The sequence below is a fragment of the Oryza brachyantha genome, chromosome 9 (assembly GCF_000231095.2).
Source record: "Oryza brachyantha chromosome 9, ObraRS2, whole genome shotgun sequence".
Lineage (NCBI taxonomy): Eukaryota > Viridiplantae > Streptophyta > Magnoliopsida > Poales > Poaceae > Oryza > Oryza brachyantha.
Genome location: NC_023171.2, coordinates 9,412,607 through 9,434,443, shown reverse-complemented (window position 1 = coordinate 9,434,443; position 21,837 = coordinate 9,412,607). Strand labels below are relative to the sequence as shown.

Here is a 21,837-nt window from a genome sequence, read left to right as displayed (position 1 = left end):
TAATAATTAATAATTAATTAATTATATAATAATCTATTACTACGTTTTCTGTGCTAGGGTAAGTTAACTAACCAACGCTCATACGAAACGCGACCTTTGTATAACATGAGATTTTCTCATGATATTTGTAAAGGTTGAACTGATTTGTGTGTGTGTGAAAATCTAGCATAATTCCTTTGAAATCCTTATTGTGAAAGTCAATGAGGCCTTGTCTGGATTTCGAAAAATTTAACATTTTGACACTCGTAGCAACAGATTGTTACTCTCTTGTCACAGTTGTTGTGAGAAGGATTAAACGTTTCTGCTAAAAAGTGACCAGAAGTTAAAAGCCCATTGGATTTCAGCCCAGCCCATCAAACAAGAAACTAGAAGGACGGACCTCGTTGTGGGCTTGATGTGATCCATTTCAGCCCATTTTATTTTCATCTCGCTCTTTCCTTTCCTTTTTGTAGGTCACCTTTTCTTTCTCCGAGCGGGAATCCCAAATTCGGCTTCACCCACGCGAAAATTCGAAACCACCCCCGTCTCGCCCTCCTCTCCGGCTGAAGCCTCCTCCGCCGCCGCATCTTCCCGGCGCGGAGGCGGACTGGCCCGGCGATGGAGCGGATCCACGTCTCCGTGCGCGCGCGGCCGCTCTCGGTGGAGGACGCTCGCGGTAGCCCGTGGCGGGTCTCCGGCAACGCCGTCGCGCTCTCGACCCAGCCCTCCACCCGCTTCGAGTTCGGTGAGGAGCTCGCACCCTTCCGCCCTTCCCCCTGCCAGCCTCGGTTCCCTTTGCTTGAGGTGTGACCGTGTGAGCTTTACTTTGTGTGTATGTGTGGGGCTCGTTCTCGCAGACAGGATCTTCGGCGAGGAGTGCCGCACCGCCGAAGTCTACGGGGCCCGCACCAAGCACATCGTCGACTCCGCGGTGCGAGGTTTCAACGGTAATCTGTGCTGCCTCCGCATCCTATTGCTGCCAGTGGCGTTTTATAGGGAATGCTAGTTTGGTCCGATTACATTTCAGGAATCCATGGTGCTTCTCATAGGTGCGTGTGGTGCGTCTTCATTGCGATACATTGTTCAGGTGTCCTATCGCAGATTCGCAGGTTCTCAGATGTGCCTGGATTATGAATCCTGGAAAGCCCAATTTGCCAACTTATCTTTACTATTATAAAAGACCCCAGTGGTGGTGGCAGTGAATTTGCCACTCCACCAAAGATTTAACAGAATTTACAAATTGATCTCTAATACATGCTGACATTATGAAACGTCCGAATATTTGGTTTAAACAAGTTAATATCAATTTTTCTGAATAAGCAAATAAGTGATGCTAACATATTTTATTTCACCCATAGCAAAGCATGGGGCATTTCACTAGTCCTAGAAAGGCGATTTAGAGTTCAGATTGCTACGTCCTATAGCTTTGTTTATGCATTCCTATGACACTATTCAAGCCCTGATCCCCACGGCACAGCATGCCAAATTTCGTCTTCCCTTGCATGCTATCTTGCCAGCTAACCATGGTTCCCATGATTCTCTAGCTGGTTTGGTTTATAGCTCTCAGCATATCTAGGAGTTGTTGGTGAAGTATTTGTCACAGTGTGCTATTCGGTTTCTTACTCAGTACTGTCCACTGTTCAGCACGTTTTCTCATTGCTACAATGAACGGCATAGGGTGAACACTGTTGTTTCTAAATTGGAGTATTTATGTTAGTTGTTTTTCTTAAATATAGATACAGTAGCTTCTTTTCTCAACCAAGCAATATATGCATTAAAAAATCAGTCATATGTTTTCTCGTATAACAGGCACTGTTTTTGCATATGGACAAACTAACAGTGGCAAGACCTATACAATGAGAGGATCTGCTAATGAACCTGGGATAATACCTCTTGCAGTTCACGATCTATTTAAAACTATTGAGGAGGTAAACTCGATATAAATTACCGAGTAACAAATCTTTATTCTTATTTGTGTTGCACATCAGTTAGTTCACAGCAATGGAATAGCATCTGGAGTTTGTAATTGTCATATCTTTTGGGTTTCTGATGATGTAGGTATGTATGCATGTTTGGTTGCAATCTTCTAGCACTTAGGCCACTCCCTAAACTGATCCTGATATTATTTTCCTCATCACAAAAATAACAAGTTTACCATCTTTGAGAAAGTACTTCTAGGTACCAAATCAACACTAGAAAATGTGGGTACCTCTCCCGGTACCTTTTTCAAGAATGGTAAAATTGCACCAAAATAGAATTCTGATGTAACCATTCCAAAAGGCCAATAGGACTTGCTACGTTTATGCTGCAAAGGCTTTATAAAGTACTCTTACCCCATTATTCTCCATATTTGGTATATTTCTAACTGACATCTTTTGCTATTTTATAGCATTTGGACCGAGAATTCCTTCTCCGTATGTCTTACATGGAAATTTATAATGAGGAAATAAATGATCTTCTTGTCCCAGAACATCGAAAGTTGCAGATACATGAAAGCATTGAGGTGAATAATCCACATTTTCAATCAAATTCACAAATCTTCCATTTTAATAACGTAACAATGCTGTTCCCTTTTGAAGAGGGGCATATATGTTGCTGGTTTAAGAGAGGAAATTGTTACATGTCCTGAACAAGTACTGAAATTTATGTCATTTGGAGAATGTAAGCTTTTCTTTATTGCTTGCTTGCAAAGCCTATTCACGATTAATCAATTTTAATAATTATTAGCACAACTGCAGCTCACCGTCATATTGGGGAAACAAACATGAATGTGTACAGCAGTCGTTCTCATACAATATTTCGCATGGTATGCTTACTCTCCACTGTATTATCTGTTGTGTTACAAAACAACATCATACTTTAAATTTTCATGCCATTAATTACTCAGGTAATTGAGAGTCGGGAAAAAGTTGATGATAGTGACGCAGGAGAATCGTGTGATGCTGTTCGAGTATCTGTTCTGGTACAATTGCCCACTATTACAGAACGAAACTAACCAGCTTGTCTTGTATGGGAAGTAGTACTTATTTAACTATAGGTTTTTGAGTTTTTTTGTCACATTGTAGTTTATATTTGTTTACATTTTTAGAATCTGGTAGACTTAGCTGGTTCAGAACGTGCCGCAAAGACTGGTGCTGAAGGTGTCAGACTTAAGGAGGGCTCTCACATCAACAAAAGTCTTATGACCCTTGGTACGGTCATCAAGAAGCTAAGTGAAGGGATAGAAGGTCAGGGGTAAGTTATGTACTTGTTAATTAGTGGTTTTAGTTGCTTTGTTTTGGTTTTTGGTGGTTAATCTACTTAGTAATGGAATTTGTCATCAGGGGACATGTTCCTTACCGGGATAGTAAGTTGACAAGGATTTTGCAACCTGCTCTGGGTGGAAATGCCAATACGGCTATCATTTGTAATATAACTCTTGCACAGGTACCCTGCATATCTTAGCTCTCTTCTATTTATCATATTCCTGTATTGTTGGACAATGGAAGTACAAATCAATTATTCTAGATTTCTCTCCCTCATATGACAGGTGGATTTGTTTAAAATATGTTTTTTTTCTCGAAAACGCAGGAGAGCTGCATTTCATTTCAAAAGGGGAAATAAACGGAACAGTACAAATAGAAAACAGAAAACAGGAAAAAAACAAACAATCAACTCACTCAAAACAGAACCACACTAGCCCAACTTGCTACAACTAGCTATCTAGGATAGCCGCCCTGCTAAGGAGCTTTTGGAGAGCAGAATTTCCTGCCACACACCAAAGATAACCTTCATTTTCAACCACTTGTACGACCGTCGCAACTCTAGGGCTGGCTCCATTGAATACACAGTCGTTTAAAATATGTTACCACAGTAATGTACTCCTACCTCCGTCCCGAAATAAGTTCATTTTTCAGTTTTTGGATACAATGTTTTGACTTTGCGTCTTATTTGAAATTTTTTTGCGATTAATATTTTTATTGTTACTAAATGATAAAACATGAATAGTACTTTATGCGTGACTAATTTTTTTTAGTTTTTGTACAAATTTTTCAAATAAGACGAATGGTGACACAAAAATCAAAAAATGAAGTTATTATGGGATGGAGGTAGTAGGTATTATCTACACAGGATACTGCTCAAATGATATGCTCAAGCGATCTGTTAATGTGCAAAACTATGCTTAAGCAATTGATCTAGTAGCAGAATTAGGATAATCCAAGTATTTTGACGTAATAATGAATATTATAGCCTTAAATCCAAACATTGCTGTTTAATTTACATCTTAATATTTTCCCCTGCTATTTACTTTGTTTTTTCTGTTACAGGTTCATGCTGATGAGACCAAAAGCAGCTTACAATTTGCTAGTAGAGCGTTACGTGTTACAAATTGTGCATGTGTTAATGAGGTATTGATACATCTGTTAATGGCAATGCCAATCTTAGTATTCTTTCTGTGTAAAGAGCAAAATACATACATTTTAAACGCATATGTCTGTAAAGATTTTAACAGATGCTGCGTTATTAAAACGCCAACGGAAAGAAATTGAAGAACTTCGAGCAAAACTAAGGGTATGTATTGCAAAATGCTATGTTTAAATCAGTACAGCTTGAACACATAAAACTCATACTTTTTTGTGGTAATAGAACTCTCAAAGTGATCATTGGGAGGAAGAAATTCTGAATTTGCGGAACACACTACTACAGGTTCCTTTTCTATTTTGTTAAGCATCCTTTATCTCTGTCACTGGCTACATGGTGCCTTAAATAATCTGACTATTTTGTCTAGAGTGAACTGGAAAAGGAGAGAATAGCTTTGGAGCTGGAGGAGGAAAAGAGAGCCAAAGAGCAGCGTGATAAGAGGTTGATTGAGCAAGCAAAGAAAATCGAAAACCTTAGTTCATTGGTATTAAATTCAGAAAGGGATGACAGAACTACTGTTTCTAGTAAGGTAGGAATGCAGTTTTTTTTAATCTTCCCAGTACTTGCCACAGAATGCACTTGAACATCATTTATTTTTTCTTGTTGGTGCTTCCTTCCCATTTATGTTTATTGCTTCACTCTGCTTTCTGCCAGAAGTTCGATGCATATATATATATTTTTAAAACAAATAGCCATAAGAAGTATACCTCAGTTACAGAGAGGAACACCAATACATATGTATCCAGTTATCCACTTAATAGTCTTATTGCTTTGTACTTATGCACTTCAAACAGAACAAAAGGCGGTTGACCTGGTGTCCTGGACTACGCTCAAGGCAATTTGATGGTCAGGTATGATGTACCAGTGATGCTTACTCGCCCGTTTGACGAACATCCTGAGAACATAAAGTTTCACTGTTTGTTTTGGATAAATATGGCATTGTTGGTTCATTGCTGCCATAATACTTGCAAATTTCTGTTTAAACATCCTCCCCAAATTGTTCATTTAGATTGCATGATGTGGTAGATTTCATGATTCCAACTTTTTGGTTCTGTCCATTGATACATGCAATGCATTTTGTAAATGCTCATGCTATTACTTTCTGTTCATGTTTGATCAATGTTTGGGCTCGTCAAATTACATAGAACGCTCAATCTTGTGAAGAGCTAGATGACACCTCGTTCTTTGCTGCGGAATATATGGATGAATGCATGTTAAATATGTTGAAATGGTGGATGAATATATTTGTTGTGGGATACATGAATAATTGTATATTAAATATGTTGAAATGATGTGTGAATATACGTTAAAATATTATGAAAATGATATAGATGATGATGATTTGACATGCTTGCATGAGCTTTAAATATAATATTGTTTATGGGTGATGACATGACATGTTTGCATGTTGAGCTTATTTAACATGCTCGTGTGAGCTTTAAATATAATAGTTGCTAATGGACATGACATGCTTGCATGTTGACCTTTAGAGCTAGTGGGTAAGAACTATATATGAAGAATAGATATCATATCAAAGTTATCCACAAATATCTAGGTTTTAGAACCTGTCCAAGAAGGCATTTCAAGCAGCATGGTTCGACATGGACGTAACAGGGAGATGCCACTGTGTTTTGAAGAGCTAATAGAGGAAAATTGTGATAGCAATATTGAACACTGTGCTGATGCTTGCTTATCTGGTGATTTATCCAATGAAGATGATTCTCTTCCAGATTCACATGCTTTGTTACATGTTACCAGTCGAAGAAAGCCAAATATGACGGTGACTGACTCTCCTTATTTTTATCAATGCAAACACATTATTGTTGACTCTTATATTTTCATTGGTCACATATTTCCTGAATGTTGAAACGTGTGGTCTTGCCAGAAGATATCAGATCAAGAACAACTTATGGGGTTAGCAGGCGAACCAATGATAACCCAATACCCTAATGAATACACCAGAGAATGTCAGGAAAACATCAAACATTGTGTTAGCAGTTTATCTGCTCGAGAGTCTGAAGCAATTCTTGTCATTAAGCAACTTGAAGATCAGGTGCCTATTTCCTCCTTACTATTGTCCTATTACGCAATGACTTTGCAATAAGCATATCCTAAAAATCTAAAACAGATAAAGTTGCTGGAGTTAGAGAAGGCTTCTATTCAAAATAACTTGGACGATGTTCTTGAATTAGCAACTCAGCAGAAGGTTTCTTTCAGTGAGAAGTATGAAGAGGTGAACAGTCTTAGCTTCATTGTTAAATTCAAACATGTCCAGCATGCTAGTCCCACTTGTTGACTGAATTACATCATCCAAGTTGTTCCTTGCTTCTTTTTTTACAGGAATAGTTGTTTCTACTTCCTAAAGAAACTTATTTTAATAAGTTCCTCTTCAGACTTGTGAGAGGCATCATTTGGGAAATATTTATTTCTTCTTTGCCTATTAAATGGGAACAATTTTTATTGGCATAGCAGTTCAGTTATAATAAAAAAATGCAGCAAACATCCCATCTTGTTAAATTTTTCTGTAGGCTGATCACAAGCGTTAGTTAACTTCACCTATTCTCCTATCTTGCAAACCTTCAATCTGGAATCAAGAATGTTTTAACCTGATGTCCTTGCAAAACTACATATTCTTTTGAGAGTATTGTTGCAGTGTTATGATGACCAAAAAAAAAAATTGAAGACAAATGCTTTAAAGTTGTTCTAATAATGTGTCATCTTTCTTTTGACATATTATCTTTTTTACTCTGAAAATACATTCAGTAACTAGTTGAATGCTTATTAGTCACCAGTGTTCATTTTGCCATACCTACCTAGCATTGTCTTTATTATGGTTTACTCTCATTGTATAACTGACCGCTCTTTAAAATGTAATCTGTTTAACATGAAAACACATTATTCTTGTTAGTCCTACATTGTATATATTCTTTACTTGTTTGCAGCTTCAACAGAATGCTCTTGTGGCACAAGAACAAGCAAAAATTGCTAACGAGAAGCTTTCCTCTCTATGTACTACAGGAAAATTCAAACAAGTACTTTCTTATTCTCTTTCAGTTATAGCAATTCTCCTTTTCTCACAAAGAGAATGTTTTGGATGCTGAATCTGTTTTCTAATCCTATCACAACCATTTTAATTTCACAGTACGATTTATTAACATGACTAGTTCCTTGAAACATTTGTATCATTCCAGGAAATAGCATATGAAATCTTCACTGGTATATCTGTGGAGATTGAAGGCATAGCTGTGCAAATGGATCAATCAACACACTCAGTTGACAGTGCTCTTTCTTTTATTGAAGAACTCTTCAAGAATCTCTTCATGATGGCCGAATGCATAATTGTATGGCTTAAGTTCTTTGATTTTTATGATAGCATCTCTGTAGTCCATTTCCAAATTTCTCAACTATCATGCCCTTTGTTGAATGAGTTCTCTGTTTAAGTTCAACATTGACAGTTAGCAATCATTTTACTCCATTATATCCCCTCCATTTTAAATAATTGACACTGGGCACTATTCATTCTTAAACTCTAATCACTCATTTTTTTTGCAAAAAATAAAGAAAGACACCATATTGTCAAAGTTTATAGCATGCTAAATATAAATATGAAGTTCTCAGAGATTGTATTCTAATAATTTAGTAAAGTAATTGGTGATCAAAGTCAAAACAGTGATAGCATCAACCCTTTTGGGTCATGAAAGAGCCATTTCCATAAAATGCCAGTATTATACACATTGTCTGATAGAAATGCACTATACTGAAAATCCAACGTGAAAATGATCTGATGAAAATGTCTAAGTATAGAACCCTTTGTTATGCCCGTTTTTCATTTGCATATGAATCTATGTCACTATCTTACACTAGTACTATAGTTAGTTTTCTGTCATAACACAGTGTTCTGTCGTAAGTATAAATGTTTTAAATGTTATGTCATTGGTCTTTCTGTAGGAAGTAAAACAGTCTGTTTGTGGAGACATTACACAGTTGAGTTCTGTCGTTAGGGATTACGAGAACATTTCAAACTATTTGAGAAAAAGGATCAGCAAACTTGAAATGGAGAAGGTATTGATTTTAAGCTCTTTTTTGTCCATTGTTTGACTTTTCATTCTAAACAGCTCTTATTTGCTTACATTGATTGTAGAAACTATTAGATGACCAATCTCTTGATCAGAAAAATGAACTTCAGAGGTTGAAATCCACTCTGGAAAGTTGTGAGAAAGCTATGGAGGTCTCTTTTTGCTTAATCATTTTTTGATGAATAAATGTGTATATGTTCTAAAAATCATTTCCGGCTCGCAGGATTGTAATATTCAAAACGAGCTGGAGAAAGACAGCATTCTATCGGAACTATTAACTCTCCAAAAGGAAGTCACATCCTTGTCATCATCTTCTTTGATGAAAGAAAAGGAGTCTATTCGAAAGGAACTTGACAGAACAAGAACAAAGCTAAAAGAGACTGAGAACAAACTTAAGAATTCCGTTCAAGAAAAGATAAAACTTGAGGTTAGCTTGTTGCAATTACAATTACTATTATTAATTTGAGGGATACTTACAATTCGCTAGTGCTTTTATATGCACAAAAAAGAAAACCTTGCATTATTCTCCAATAAAAACCAGTGTTTTTTTTGCTGATAATCTATCAATACATAATTTTCCCTCAGAGTGAAAAAGCAGAGGCCCATAGGGAAATAAAAAAGTTGCAGAGCCAAAGGACTCTTCTTGAACGTGATTTACGGAAACGTGATTCACTCACTGTTGACAAAAGACATGAAATGAATGTGAAGACGAAGGAGCTTGCTGGTATCTATGATCAAGCAGTTCAAATTCAGGTTTTAATAATCCGTTGTATTACTTTCCAGTCAACTTGTCGTGCAAGCATCTGATTTGTTTCACTGGCATTGCTGCAAAAATAATCCTCATAAATCACTAGTCACTCGACAATAATTTGACCAATGTATTCCCAACTGCAAATCATCTCATGTTGTGGTTCGAGATATACGTTTTAGATAGTGGCGGTTTGAAGCTAGCAAGTGCTAATGTGGATTCAGTATCACCAGTGCAGGGTTACTGGTTCATAAAAATTACTAACTCTCTGGTTTCTGGTAGTTCATTGTTCTCAGAAGTCACAATCTGGCAATTTGCAATCCTGGAAAAAATCCATTTCTTGTTCTCCACAGCTTTTATTTGCATCATTGCATGTATATTATTGCTGCAATCTCTTTCCTCAGCATCCAGAAAATTCACCTTTTCAGTACTGACGTGGATTAACAGTCCACAACTACTGAAGAGCATTATTTTTTTTGGTGCAGTTGCATGACATTAATACCAGGCACCCAATTGTTCTTGTCTATGACAATATTACATTAATAATTTTGAAATATGAAGGTCATTGCTGACAGTGGCCTAGACGCCTAGTCAGTAGACTAGGCTGAGTTGTCGATGATGAGTCGACTCGATCAGGGGGTAAACAGTGAATTAGTTGGTCTGACCAATTAATCAATCAAAGTTAGTCAGGTGACTAATCAGCTAAATGGGCTAACTAGGATATAGAGAAGTGATGTGGGCTGAAAATTTGGGCCAGAGACGTGGGCTATCGTTATGACCTCTCTATTATTCCCACTTGTCATGCTTTCACTTGCCTCCACGCCGTCTCTCGCTTCCTGTGTGCCCTCACAATAAGTTTAATGATGATGGAAAGTTGTATACCTGAAAAATACGTTATGCTTATCAAATCTCAGTTTTATATTTCTTTGGGTCTTTTCAATAATCAATATCTGGTACCCACTAGTCTGAAATATACTACAAAACATATCTAAAATAGGTAGTACCTGTGAGCAAAAATTTATCGATTAACATATTGCATCCACCGACTAGTCTAGGTGAGCGCTGTTTCTTGATATCATTTAGGGACTGTGACAAAGATGCCATGTTGATGTGAGAGAAATAGAAGAAAATTCATTGATGCTATCCATTCACATATCATGCCAACATATTTTTTTTTGCATAATTAGGACGAACTAACTAGCTATGCATTGTCTGTATCTTTTTCAGGAGGACTATGGGAAGCTTGAGATGCATGCTTTTGATATGGAAGCTGAAATTGCTTCGTTACAAGAAGCTTTAGTTACTTCAATTGCAGAAAAGGAAGAAGCATTATCTAGAGTGGACCTTCTCACATCGGCACTGAAAGATCTTGAAAGTAGGTTAAATTCCGCAGAATCAGAGACTAATTCCTTGGTTGAGGAGATTGCTGTCTTGGTATACTTGACTTGTCTTTGCATATGTTTTTTATTTTTCCAGATTTGTTTTCCATCTATTTGTCTAATGCCTGGTATTTTGATACCATGAAATTTGCTTCTCTCTGATGCAGACTAAGAAGTTAGATGCATCTGAATCTATCTCTAAAGATCTTGAGGCTTCTATCAGTTCATTAACAAGGGAAAAGGAAGATATGGGAATTGTATAGCTCTATTCTTTTGTCAAATTAATTAATGTTACTTGAAACTTATGGCATTTCTGTTTGCTGTTAAATGCAGCAACTTACTGATGTCCTTCTGGAAATGGAGTCTGAAAGATCAATGTGGGCAGCCAAGGAGAAAGTTTATCTTGAAGCCAAACAAAAACTGGATATCTGCAATGAGAATAATTGCAAAGTATCAGAAGATTTGGTTAAGGTAACATCAATAGAATTACTAGAAGTTCCCCTATCGACCACTGCACACCTGCTGTGTGTTGTGTGCTCCGTTCATCTTATGCATGTACTGATTGCTCAATGCATAAGGTTGGCACTTATTTTGTAGATAACGTGGATTTATGGATAACTCAATATTGTTTTGTTTTGGATCGTGCTATGAATATAATCAGTGTCACATGCAATGCTACATTTGCCCATTTAGTGGTTTTCTTTGGTACTATTTGTTTAAACATCAAGGGCATGTTTCTTTTCCTTTCCACCCTTGCCTAGCAACGTCGGTGGGCAAACATGTTTAGTTTCCTTGCTTGGTTTTGGGCAAGGATTTCCATGATTTTAAGGGAGAGAATTTAGCAACATAGCAATTTTGGCCTGTGTTCGAGAAAAAATAAACTTAGCAATGTTACTCGTGTCTCCGTAAAGAACTATGCATGCATTTATTGTATTGTACTGACTCTTGAGTTGACTTGTATAAAGTAGTTAGAGGGTTGCATGATGAATAGTTTCAATTTCTTTTTGTTCAAAGTAATGTTTCCTAAACCATTTCCATTTCTTCCACCAATAATTTGAAGAACTTTTGGTATCTCCTGTTACTAATCTATAGCTATACACTACTAGGTGAGGCAAGAATTGAAGTGTTGCCGAGAACAATACAGTATTCTTGAGGGCAAAATGATGCTTTCCAGTAAGAATGGCACAGATGAGAAAATCTGCTGGTTAGTCCTGTAGTAACTCTTCATCAATTTGGCATATTGTGCTTTAATGTTGTATGCCTTGGAACATGACCAACCATGTAATAGCAAGTACTTAAGCTATTTTCAATATTTCTGTGCAATACTTTTTAGTCATGAGCCTAAAGTCTAAAATATTATTTTACATGAGTTGCTCTGAAAAATATACAGATGGACAAACTTGAGTAGCTGTGCGTTACATAACAAGTGTATGTATCTTCAATGTGCTCAAAAACATCAGTTATAGGGCATAGACAAAAGTTTTTTGGATGAACAGCTGGTAGTGAGCAATAGGAACAAATTTGGTGAAATTGGTCTACTAGTAAGGAAATATAATATCACGTTATTCATATGCTTTAGGCTCAAATATTTGGCCTGCTGACTTACTACTGGCAGTAAAAATGTTTTGTGCAACAGGGAGATTTGTGAAGAATCAGAACCAGTCATGAAGAAAGAAAGAAGCATCGACAATCATGTGAATGAAAATGTAAGTCTTCAGTTTCTGTACATTGTGAAAACCTTTTTGGGAACATGAGAAAACCAAATGGAATAATTGGCATTCTACATTATATTGGCTTGAGTCATGATTAAATTACTGTACAGGTGAGAAACCATCAGCTGGGAAGCTATAATGTTTGATGTTGGAGATTCCTTCTTTTCCTTAGTGAGGAACAATTGACTGCATTGAGTAGGAACTTATCGCCCATTTTTTCTGTTGATTCTATTTTGAGCAGGAGCTTCGCCAACAACTATCGATGATCACAGAAGAACGTGACAAGTTACTTTCTGAGACAAAGCATATGAGTTTAGTCATCAATGAATCAGAGGTTTTAAAAGAGAACTACGGTAACAAGGTAAGTTATGTTAATTGTTGGCCACCTACACTTCCTCCCTGTAGAATAGGCGGTTTGCTTATATGCTTTAATTGTTTGTGCAGTTAATGCAGGCCAAAGCAAATATAGACGAGTTGAGTTCTAGGATATCTACCATGGAAGCCAAGATGAAAAGTGTAAGCATTGATGTACTAGTCGTTTTCTGCTGTTGATGAAAGTGTATTATTATTTCAACTGATGTTTTAAAGTATTGGATCTTCCAAATGAACTGTTTGGTTGTTTTTTTTCTCAAATATGCAGGAGAGTTGTGTATAATACCATTAACAACTGGAAATAAATGAATGTCTTGTGAATAGGTTCCATGTGCAGCCTCTCATAGGAACATGTGCATTTGTTTTATCAACAATTATATCTAATTTTATTCATTTTTAGACAAGGTTATCACAAACTTCTCCTAAACATAGTAGTACAACTCCAAACCAAAAAATATATAAAAATAAAAGGTACTAGATGAGTTTGAAATTTGAATTGAACAACAGAACAGAAACACTAAAATTTGGGTTGACATGTATTTTCAGGGAACATACTTAGGAGTTTTTTCATTATCAAAGTTGCTTGTGTTGCACACTGGAAGTATTGTTCCAAATTTCCAGTGGACTGTCACAAGCATGTTTCAGAATTTCATCATGTCACAGCACTTGTATGCTTGAATTTTCCTTTCTATAGTTTCTTGGAATTCTAAACAGTAGTGTCGCTGGTCCCTGCTAGGCTGCTAGTCCTAGCCTTATCCTAAATTTATAGCTGTGTATGTTTTATTTTTGGTGGCTTTTGTGATGGAATACTGGAACTGATGTTCATCCAATATTAAAAAACATGGAAACTTGACATAATACAGTTAAAGGTCTGCCAACTTAAAATCACCAGTTTGAGTGAACTGGTGGTCTTGTTTTTTGTTGGAAATAGTTTTGCAGCCTGGTCTGCACATAAAGTTTTGGATTCATGTAGGAGCTTAGTACAGATTGATAATCATTGTATGGCAAAGGGTAATTACCATGACCTGGATAGCTAGTACTCCTATTAGAAAGAACGTTAACTCACAACTGGCTCTGCATTTAAAAATATTTTTTGTTGAGTAGTGCTAGTGCCTATATCATTTCTGTTTTGTTAATTGTCCAATGATGTACAGAGGAAAATCATTTTCAATTTAATATTTAGTTACTTTATGCATCTATATTTAGTTTCCCATGCCATTTAATTTTCAAAACAACCCCAATGATGGCCCTAGTTGTGCCACTTGGAGTTGGAGAGCAGTCCACTTTTACTCTACTTATTGTGCAATTTGCACCTTTGTGTATACTGTAGTGTCCAAAGTGCATACTGCATACCTCTCTATATATATCGTTTGTCATGACTTGCTTTCCTTTGTAGGATGCTTTGGCTTATAACAAACAGAAGACAAAGCTTAGCATGCAGATTAGGAGGATGCAGCCAGAACTTGATGCATATCGCGGAAGGCTTAAAGAATCAATAAATGAGATGAAGCTCATGGACACGAAGTATCAGGAAGCATCCGCCAAGCTGAAGAAGGAGCTTTCCTACTACTGTCGCGAAGTTCTGAAGTTGAGAGAGAAGCTTAAAGAATCACAGGATACAACTTGACGCTGTAACACCTTTCTGCTGCACAATTCATGTGTGGAGAGACTCGTGGTACTAACCATAGAACAAGCAATTGGTATTGCCTCAATGCCACTTCATACATCAACAATAGTTCGATAATTTCCTGTAAATCATTGCTTATTAATGTTCCCGAATATCAAATTACCAAGTAGTGGACCTGTCTACTGCCTTTAAGGCTTTAACAGCTTTGCTCACACTGCAGTATAGATAGGGTGAGCTATTCAGATTGTAGACAAAGTTCCAAAGACGACATTTCTGGGCCTCTGTAGCACTGGAAAAATTAAGGTCGGAATATGCTGTTCCATAATATGGTTTGATATTACCATGTAAAATAGGTTTGTGCTTATAGGATGCTGCTCCTGGTTGTTAGTAACTTATAGGGCTCCTTTGGAACGGAGAAATTTTAGAGGAATTTTGCAGGTTATGAATCCTTGGTCACTCTCTTTCCAAATTCCTATTTGATTTTCCTGTAAAGTAACCAAATAACATGATAGAGCAATTTCTGTGTTTTGGTATTCCATAGGATAAAGTTTGCACGGCATCATAAATCATATTTTCTTATTCCTGAATTTCCTGTGTATTTTGAATCCTACATTCCAAAGGAGTTTACTGCTATTACCTCAAAATGAAAAAGGCGTGCATTGCTAGCATATGTGTACTTTTTTGATCTCTAGCTCAGCTCTCCTATATGTGTTGCTCCGTTTGTCTTAAAAAAAATTTGGATTCATATAATTCCAATACAATATTAGTAGGAGATACCAAATTATCACTCCCTAATGTAAAATATAATATTGGTCGGTGGTCGGATAAGAGGTATTGAGCGGATAAACTTTTTCGATAAAAATTTAAACTCTACAGATTCATTTAATTTTTAACGGAGGGAGTAGTTAGCAAATCCACCTTACCGAGCCGGGCCGTGTCTCGTGGGCTCAGAGGTTGGGCCTCCTCCCTGAGGGAACATGAGCTATTTATTTGTGCCGACTAGGATGTCATGTCACCAGGAATACATACTGGCATAGGACTAAAATTACATGGTTTTGTATAATTTAGTGGCGAAGATTTCTGGTATTTGGGTTTATTGACATCTCGTAAATTTGATGTATAGTCGAGGGATGGAAAGTGAACTTATTTCTTCCATTGTCAGGTGGGCCATATTGCAGCAAGCCGCTGCGGAACCTGATTCTTCTTTAAAAGAAGTCCACTTTTGGTCCTTCAAACTGATGGCGAGTTTAAAAATCATCGTTTGACCAGAAAACCAGGTATGACCCATCCCTAATCTGTTATTTCCCGTTTATCAGAGGTCCTAAGGCAGTATTGAGGCTGGTTTGTGTGACGTGGCAGTTTGACTGGAGTCAACATGGCTGAGTCAGCAAGGTAGTCTTGTTCTCTTGTGCTGAGTCAGACTGGTTATTGGTGGATAAAACCATTCGTGCTCCTGGGCAGTAGTGTAGGCGAACAAGAGGGTGGCTTGGAGCTGGGCTCGGTGGAGGTCGCGGTGGCGCGGAACAAATCAGACGCAAAAAACATCAGGTTATTTGTCATATATATGCACCTAAGACCAAGTTAGCCATTTTACAGAGTGTATATTGCTTCATTCATTTAATTCTTTTTTAGAACTCACTGATAACAATTAAAATTATTGCACAAGCTTTGGTTTACTTCAAATGGAACAACACAACATATATAGGCCACATTGTTCTACACTTAATTCTGCCCAGATCGAAAAACAACAAAAACATAGATGTCAGCAAACATAGGACCAACACATATCTCTCCTTCTCTACCCTATTGTTCTTCCCATTCAAACCAACTAATTTTGCTTCATTCGCAGCAGCCAGAGGTAGTGGTTGCCAGTTTATTCCTCGTTGAATCAAGAGCCTGTGTATGTTCTTCAATCTTCGCTTGGCATTTTTTGACCTCCTGAAGAAGATCTTCCTTATCCCTCCTCAGTGAGTACATAACATCTTGTAAATCAGTCAGTAACTCCCTCTAGAAACTGGTCGTTGGTCCGTCGCACCAAGCAAAAAAATCACACCCTCCCGCCTGCACCAAAAAACCAAATAGATCCCAAACTGCTCCAGATTTGAACCACCAAATCAACAAAAATGCAACAATACCCGAGCAGTGCGACACTTGAAGTAGCGGCGACCGCGATTGTCATTGCTGTAAGATCGACAGGAAGATCCACCGTGTTGCCTTCGCGCGACATAGACACATCACCGCCGGCTCATATTCCAGAAGACCAACCCGAAAAGGGACGGGAGAGCTGTAAGATCGACGGGAAGAAGAGCATGACCCGTCGCTCCTCGAGCTCGCCATCGTCGTAGCACCGCTCTTCTCTTCGCCGCCGCCGAACCCTCGCCGCTGAACCCCCGCTGTCGTCGCCGCCAAACCCCCGCCGTCATCGCCGCCGAACCCTCGCCTCCACACTGCTATGCTACTCTTTTCCCAAACGGGGATTAGATGAATGACGTGGGTTGATATTAGCTTTTATCACCCAACTGCCTTGCTGACTCAGCCATGTTGACTTCGGTCAAACTGTCACATCATACAAAATCGACCTCAATACTGCCTTAGGACCTCTGATAAACGGGAAGTAACAGATTAGGGACGGGTCATACCTGGTTTTCTGGTCATAGGACGATTTTTAACTCGCCATCAGTATGAAGGACCAAAAGTGGACTTCTTCCTTCTTCTTTTGCTCCCTCTCGCTTTCTTTTTCGGAGAAAGGGGCTTCATTCGAAGCTCATAGCTCGCGGCGGCGGCGGCGGCTACTGCTCGGCCTCCAGCGTCGCGGACGATGGCCGGGGCAGGAGGCAGCTGCGGCTCGGGAGGAGGAGGAGGAGTGCGCGACATGGACGCGCTGGAGGGCGTGCGCTCGATCGTGCTGAAGCCCTCGGAGTCCCTCGACGAGGGGCGGTTCGCGAGGATCGCCGGCGCCGACTTCGACGACGCCGGGCTCGGGCTCTCCGGGCTGCTCGCGTCGCTCGCCTCCACCGGATTCCAGGCCTCCAACCTCGGCGACGCCATCGACGTCGTCAACCAGATGGTACGATGAACCACCATCCTCTCTGGCCCTGCTGCCTTTTACAAATCCGTGAGAGAGACGAAGAAGCAGATTGGGTGGTGCTGTAGCTTGAAATTGTTGTGTTTCTAGATCTGTGGAGTTTCTGAGGAAGTGCGCTTTAGACTCGATAGGCATATGGCTGTGTTGTGTTAGTGAGAGACGGAGGTGAAGTCATGTACGTGAGTGATGCGATACCTGTGGTTGCTGTAAAATGGGAACCTTGTGTCTATTGTTCATCCCAAGGGTAACACTCCACTGTTAGTTTTCTCGATGATTCCCGTGAGATGAAACTGTTAGCAAATTGAAATGGAGTATGTGTGTAAAGAATGCTACCAGATTCACTTATTTAAATTGGGAATTTTATTGGGTAAATTCAAAATGTATAAATTAGGATTTTCTCTGCTGTGGCCTGGAGGTAATCCAGATAAAGAATTATCTCTGTTGTCATCTTACGTGTGTGTTCCTTAATTTTTTTTACTACCTTTATGCTTCTACTGATTTTCCTACATGCCTTCCAGAGGTTCTTATATTTTCTAACCCCTTTTTTTTCTGCACTTGAATGCACTGAAGTTAGAATGGAGGCTGTCCCATGAGAAGCCAGACGAGGACTGTGATGAAGCTGAGCTTAACCCTACATATAGAGAATCTGTGAAGTGCAAAATATTCCTGGGATTCACGTCAAACCTTGTTTCTTCTGGCATTCGTGATGTTATCCGTTTTCTAGTTCAGCATCATATGGTGAGTACTCCTTTTTGCAATTTCCTTTTATGAACTGGTTTGCTAGACACGTCTTGGCATGCTATTAGTAACACACTAGCATTATTAAAAACATTGAGATCTCATGATTATGATTTAGCTAATTCCTTGTGGGAAAAATGTGTTATTTAGGTGGATGTTATTGTTACAACTGCGGGTGGTATAGAGGAGGATCTTATCAAATGTCTTGCTCCCACTTACAGAGGGGAATTTTCTTTACCTGGAATGCTGTTGCGGTCAAAGGGATTGAATCGGATTGGAAATCTATTGGTTCCTAATGATAACTACTGCAAGTTTGAGAACTGGATTATGCCACTTTTTGACCAGATGCTACAAGAGCAATCCCCTGAGGTACTATAACATTTTTCTTCTGGCTGAAGCACAGTTAGCTTGCAGCAAGGTGTTTGATTCTATGTAAAGCACATGTCCTTATTATTCATTAGCTGTGATATGAAAAAGGCCTAGCTGACAGTGCTTCGGAGGGAGGGAGCCTAAGTAATGGTACATGCATAAATCCAAACTCGGTCATCGTTTTGCTTATTTTAAGCATAAGCAAAATGGTTTATTAATGATTAAAAAATAATTTATGGGTAAAACTTTTATATACGTGTTTTTAGTGGTCTAAAAGCAAAGGCTGAAAAATAAACCACGATGAAAAAATCACAAAGTAAACTCTAAATTTAAGTTATAAAATTCAAATGTTGGCTTATAAGCTTAAGCGTAAGCAAAAAGATGATGGGCTAAATAGCACCGAAATATGAGGCCACCAGCTATAAGTTTCTGTACAGCTGCCAAGAATCAATAAACAGAAGTTCCTACACTGGTAAATACTTTTTGTAAGCTTTACTGATGTTCCCTTTTTATCCAACTATCAATTATCACATATGCATCTGTTCTTTCTGAAGCAATTCTTCAAACTACTTTTATGCTTCTCTCTCTCTTCTGTTCATGAAGTGCAATGAGTTTTACTTACCTGCAGAATGTTTGGACACCATCGAAGGTCATTGCCCGTCTTGGCAAAGAAATAAATGATGAAAGTTCCTACCTTTATTGGGCATATAAGGTAACATGTTTGTCAATTGCACCAGCATATCCTTGCAAAATGCGGAAGAATAGCAGAAGTGGGAGAATGCACCATCAATTCAGTTCATATAGTACACACTACACAATGATATGCTAGGTAGTCTCGTTGAAATTGTTTCTGAGTTCCCTTGCAATTAAATAAAAAACAGTATTATATGAGTTATTTTTGTCTGTTTTAATGTTGTCTAACTGTGGAAAAGTGGAAACCCCTTACAGTAATGCCATATGGACATTTTTTCCCCTTGGAACTAGTGCACTATCATCCTATAACTTGAAGTTGTCCTGTTAATCTAATGTACTTGGTGTCCATAACCCCCCCTTTGAACCTTTATTTTGACTGTTAGAGTGAGTTATATTTGAGTGGATTTAATCAAGACACTTGTTTCTTTCCTCTTGATGTTACAATAGCATGCACTTTAAAATTCTCTGGAGAATATGACTCATAAATCTGCATTGATATTCTTGTGTTCCTTGGTTTAAAATTTGTATGGCCAAGTGCAGTGTTATGATCTCTGTAACTCAAAGACTGAAAAGAGACATACTGACTCCCCAAAACTTGATCAGAACAATATTCCTGTATACTGTCCAGCATTGACTGATGGGTCACTTGGAGACATGCTATTCTGTCATGCAGTCCGCAATCCTGGCCTAATTATTGACATTGTACAAGGCAAGTTTGTTTGCTTGGTTTTCTTGCATTTGCTTTCATTTTTTTTCGTTCTCATATTATGCTTGAAAACTTGGCAGATATAAGATTGATGAATGGGGAAGCCATTCATGCAACCCCAAGGAAGACAGGGATCATAGTTCTTGGTGGAGGTCTACCCAAGCATCATATATGCAATGCCAATATGTTTCGCAATGGTGCAGATTACACAGTCTATATCAACACAGCTCAAGAATTTGATGGCAGTGATTCTGGAGCACAGCCTGATGAAGCAGTTTCATGGGGAAAGATCAAAGGTTCAGCCAAACCTGTCAAGGTATGTTTCCACATCTTGAACAATTTTCATACGATTTCCTTAATTTTGTACATGCATTTAGGCAGTCAAAAGTGTTCTTAGTAAAAGATCATGCTGCACGTAGAAATACCTTTGTTAGTTTCGCCTGTGATGAGATATCAATGATCTTGGACTAGATTCTAATCCTAAAACCATCATAGACACCTTTATTCATTTATATAGCTTTTGCTCCGTGTAATAATACCAAATGTGATGCAATTTAGGGGGTGATTGTTTGGCTTTTCGAGGGACCGAAAACCAAACAACACATTTACAAATAAAAAATAATTTATGAATAAAACTATATCTATATATATATGTTTGCAATCTAAAAACCAAAGCTAAAAAATAAACTACGATGAAAAACTCAAAATCAATTCTAAATTTAAGTTTAAAAATTCAAATGTTGGCTTATAAATATAATCAAAAGTGAAAAAATGGGCTGGTTAGGCCGAAGCATGTATCTATTTTACTTTTGTTTAATGATTTTATGCAGTTATGGTTGACATGATTTTGTTTTGCCTGGTATAGACGACCAACTGTATAAGAAATTATGACGAAAAGATCGTAGGAATGCACTTAACTCATCATACTCCACGATTGAACCTGTATCTTAATGCCGCGACTCTTGGAAATGCAGGTGCATTGTGATGCCACGATCGCTTTCCCATTACTCGTGGCTGCAACATTCGCACGCAAGCTTCATGGTGCAAAAACAAACCTAATGAATTCTCTGGGTGCTGCGAGCTAAATCGACTCGTGTCGAGCTCCTCAACGGCTGAGTGTTAGACTGCACTTTTTTGCAAAGATGCAGTGGATGCTTACGTTGTACGTACGTCTAGAACACTGCAATTGTGACCGGTTGGGTGGGTGATTCTGACAAGTGCGAGACATGAAGTGATATTTAAGTCATCATTACAGGTGCATTTCGGGTACTTGTTGGCTTGCGCAGCTCGTCAGCTGCGCCTAGACGCAACGGAACTACGGAAGAGGGGAAAGGTTATTTTTATGCCCGGCCCACTTACACTCGCGGCCTATCCATCCCAGCCCACTTATGATGCGTAATTATTTGTTCCATTGTGTTCTTTTGCGCTGCATGGCCGAATACATATATGAGACTGCCTCCTTCTACAAAATCTTAATTATTTCTCTAATTTGAATTGTATGAAAATATATGTATTTTTATACTACCTCTGTTTCATTTATTTGTCATTTGTAACAATCAATGTTTTTACTTTGACCATTAATAACTTTTAAATGATTAGTTGATGATTACGGCATATTTTAAACATAATTTTTAAATCACACATTACTAATATAACATAATTTTAAACATATATAATATTTTTTTCAGAAAATGTGAGCGGTCAAGTTAACAAATAACTAGTAACTAATGACAATTATTTAAAACCGGTGGTCAATCACTTTCCATTTAATTTTTTCCCTATTTTATCCCAAACTACACTTCTATCCCCATTTATTGCTTACTTATTAAGAGACATCTTAAATTTTTTCTCTTAAACATTTACCTCTGCTAAACAATTTTGAAATGCTTATATTTTTGGATGCATGTAGTATATGATAAAGCTAAAAGACAGATTCAATAAAACTCCAACGA

General features: G+C 38.1%; 2 protein-coding genes across 3 annotated transcripts; both read left to right on the top strand.

Annotated features, from left to right (window-relative positions):
* Positions 1-500: 500 nt before the first annotated feature.
* LOC102708925 (kinesin-like protein KIN-7I) lies at positions 501-14,846 on the top strand. Its single transcript, XM_006661178.3, has 31 exons — positions 501-724; positions 837-926; positions 1,789-1,907; positions 2,369-2,482; positions 2,559-2,640; positions 2,718-2,785; positions 2,867-2,941; positions 3,068-3,213; positions 3,303-3,405; positions 4,287-4,367; positions 4,462-4,530; positions 4,606-4,665; positions 4,748-4,909; positions 5,175-5,231; positions 5,936-6,160; positions 6,266-6,433; positions 6,509-6,613; positions 7,323-7,412; positions 7,572-7,721; positions 8,329-8,442; positions 8,522-8,608; positions 8,680-8,883; positions 9,042-9,209; positions 10,432-10,638; positions 10,751-10,840; positions 10,917-11,054; positions 11,690-11,787; positions 12,220-12,289; positions 12,537-12,656; positions 12,740-12,811; positions 14,064-14,846. Exons 1-31 carry the CDS (start codon positions 598-600, stop codon positions 14,292-14,294), a joined length of 3,690 nt encoding a protein of 1,229 aa, XP_006661241.2. The 5' UTR covers positions 501-597; the 3' UTR covers positions 14,295-14,846.
* A 2,183-nt stretch (positions 14,847-17,029) lies between these two features.
* On the top strand, positions 17,030-21,434 carry LOC102708647 (deoxyhypusine synthase-like). Of its 2 annotated transcripts, none has more exons than XM_006661177.3 (7): positions 17,030-17,361; positions 17,950-18,117; positions 18,268-18,486; positions 19,115-19,198; positions 19,783-19,888; positions 19,966-20,201; positions 20,860-21,434. In XM_006661177.3, exons 1-7 carry the CDS (start codon positions 17,113-17,115, stop codon positions 20,968-20,970), a joined length of 1,173 nt encoding a protein of 390 aa, XP_006661240.1. In that variant the 5' UTR covers positions 17,030-17,112; the 3' UTR covers positions 20,971-21,434. The 2 variants fall into 2 exon arrangements, with proteins under 2 accessions (XP_006661240.1, XP_015696476.1); XM_015840990.2 differs by having other exon boundaries at positions 19,720-19,888.
* Positions 21,435-21,837: the final 403 nt, after the last annotated feature.

Bases quoted from the DNA above. Each gene is read 5' to 3' on its own strand.
- LOC102708925 (XM_006661178.3), top strand. From the start codon at position 598: ATGGAGCGGATCCACGTCTCCGTGCGCGCGCGGCCGCTCTCGGTGGAG. The intron at 2,483-2,558 runs GTGAATAATCCA...TCCCTTTTGAAG, and splicing joins AGATACATGAAAGCATTGAG to AGGGGCATATATGTTGCTGG. The intron at 8,443-8,521 runs GTATTGATTTTA...CATTGATTGTAG, and splicing joins GCAAACTTGAAATGGAGAAG to AAACTATTAGATGACCAATC.
- LOC102708647 (XM_015840990.2), top strand. From the start codon at position 17,113: ATGGCCGGGGCAGGAGGCAGCTGCGGCTCGGGAGGAGGAGGAGGAGTG. The intron at 18,487-19,114 runs GTACTATAACAT...ACTTACCTGCAG, and splicing joins TACAAGAGCAATCCCCTGAG to AATGTTTGGACACCATCGAA. The intron at 20,202-20,859 runs GTATGTTTCCAC...TTGGAAATGCAG, and splicing joins GTTCAGCCAAACCTGTCAAG to GTGCATTGTGATGCCACGAT.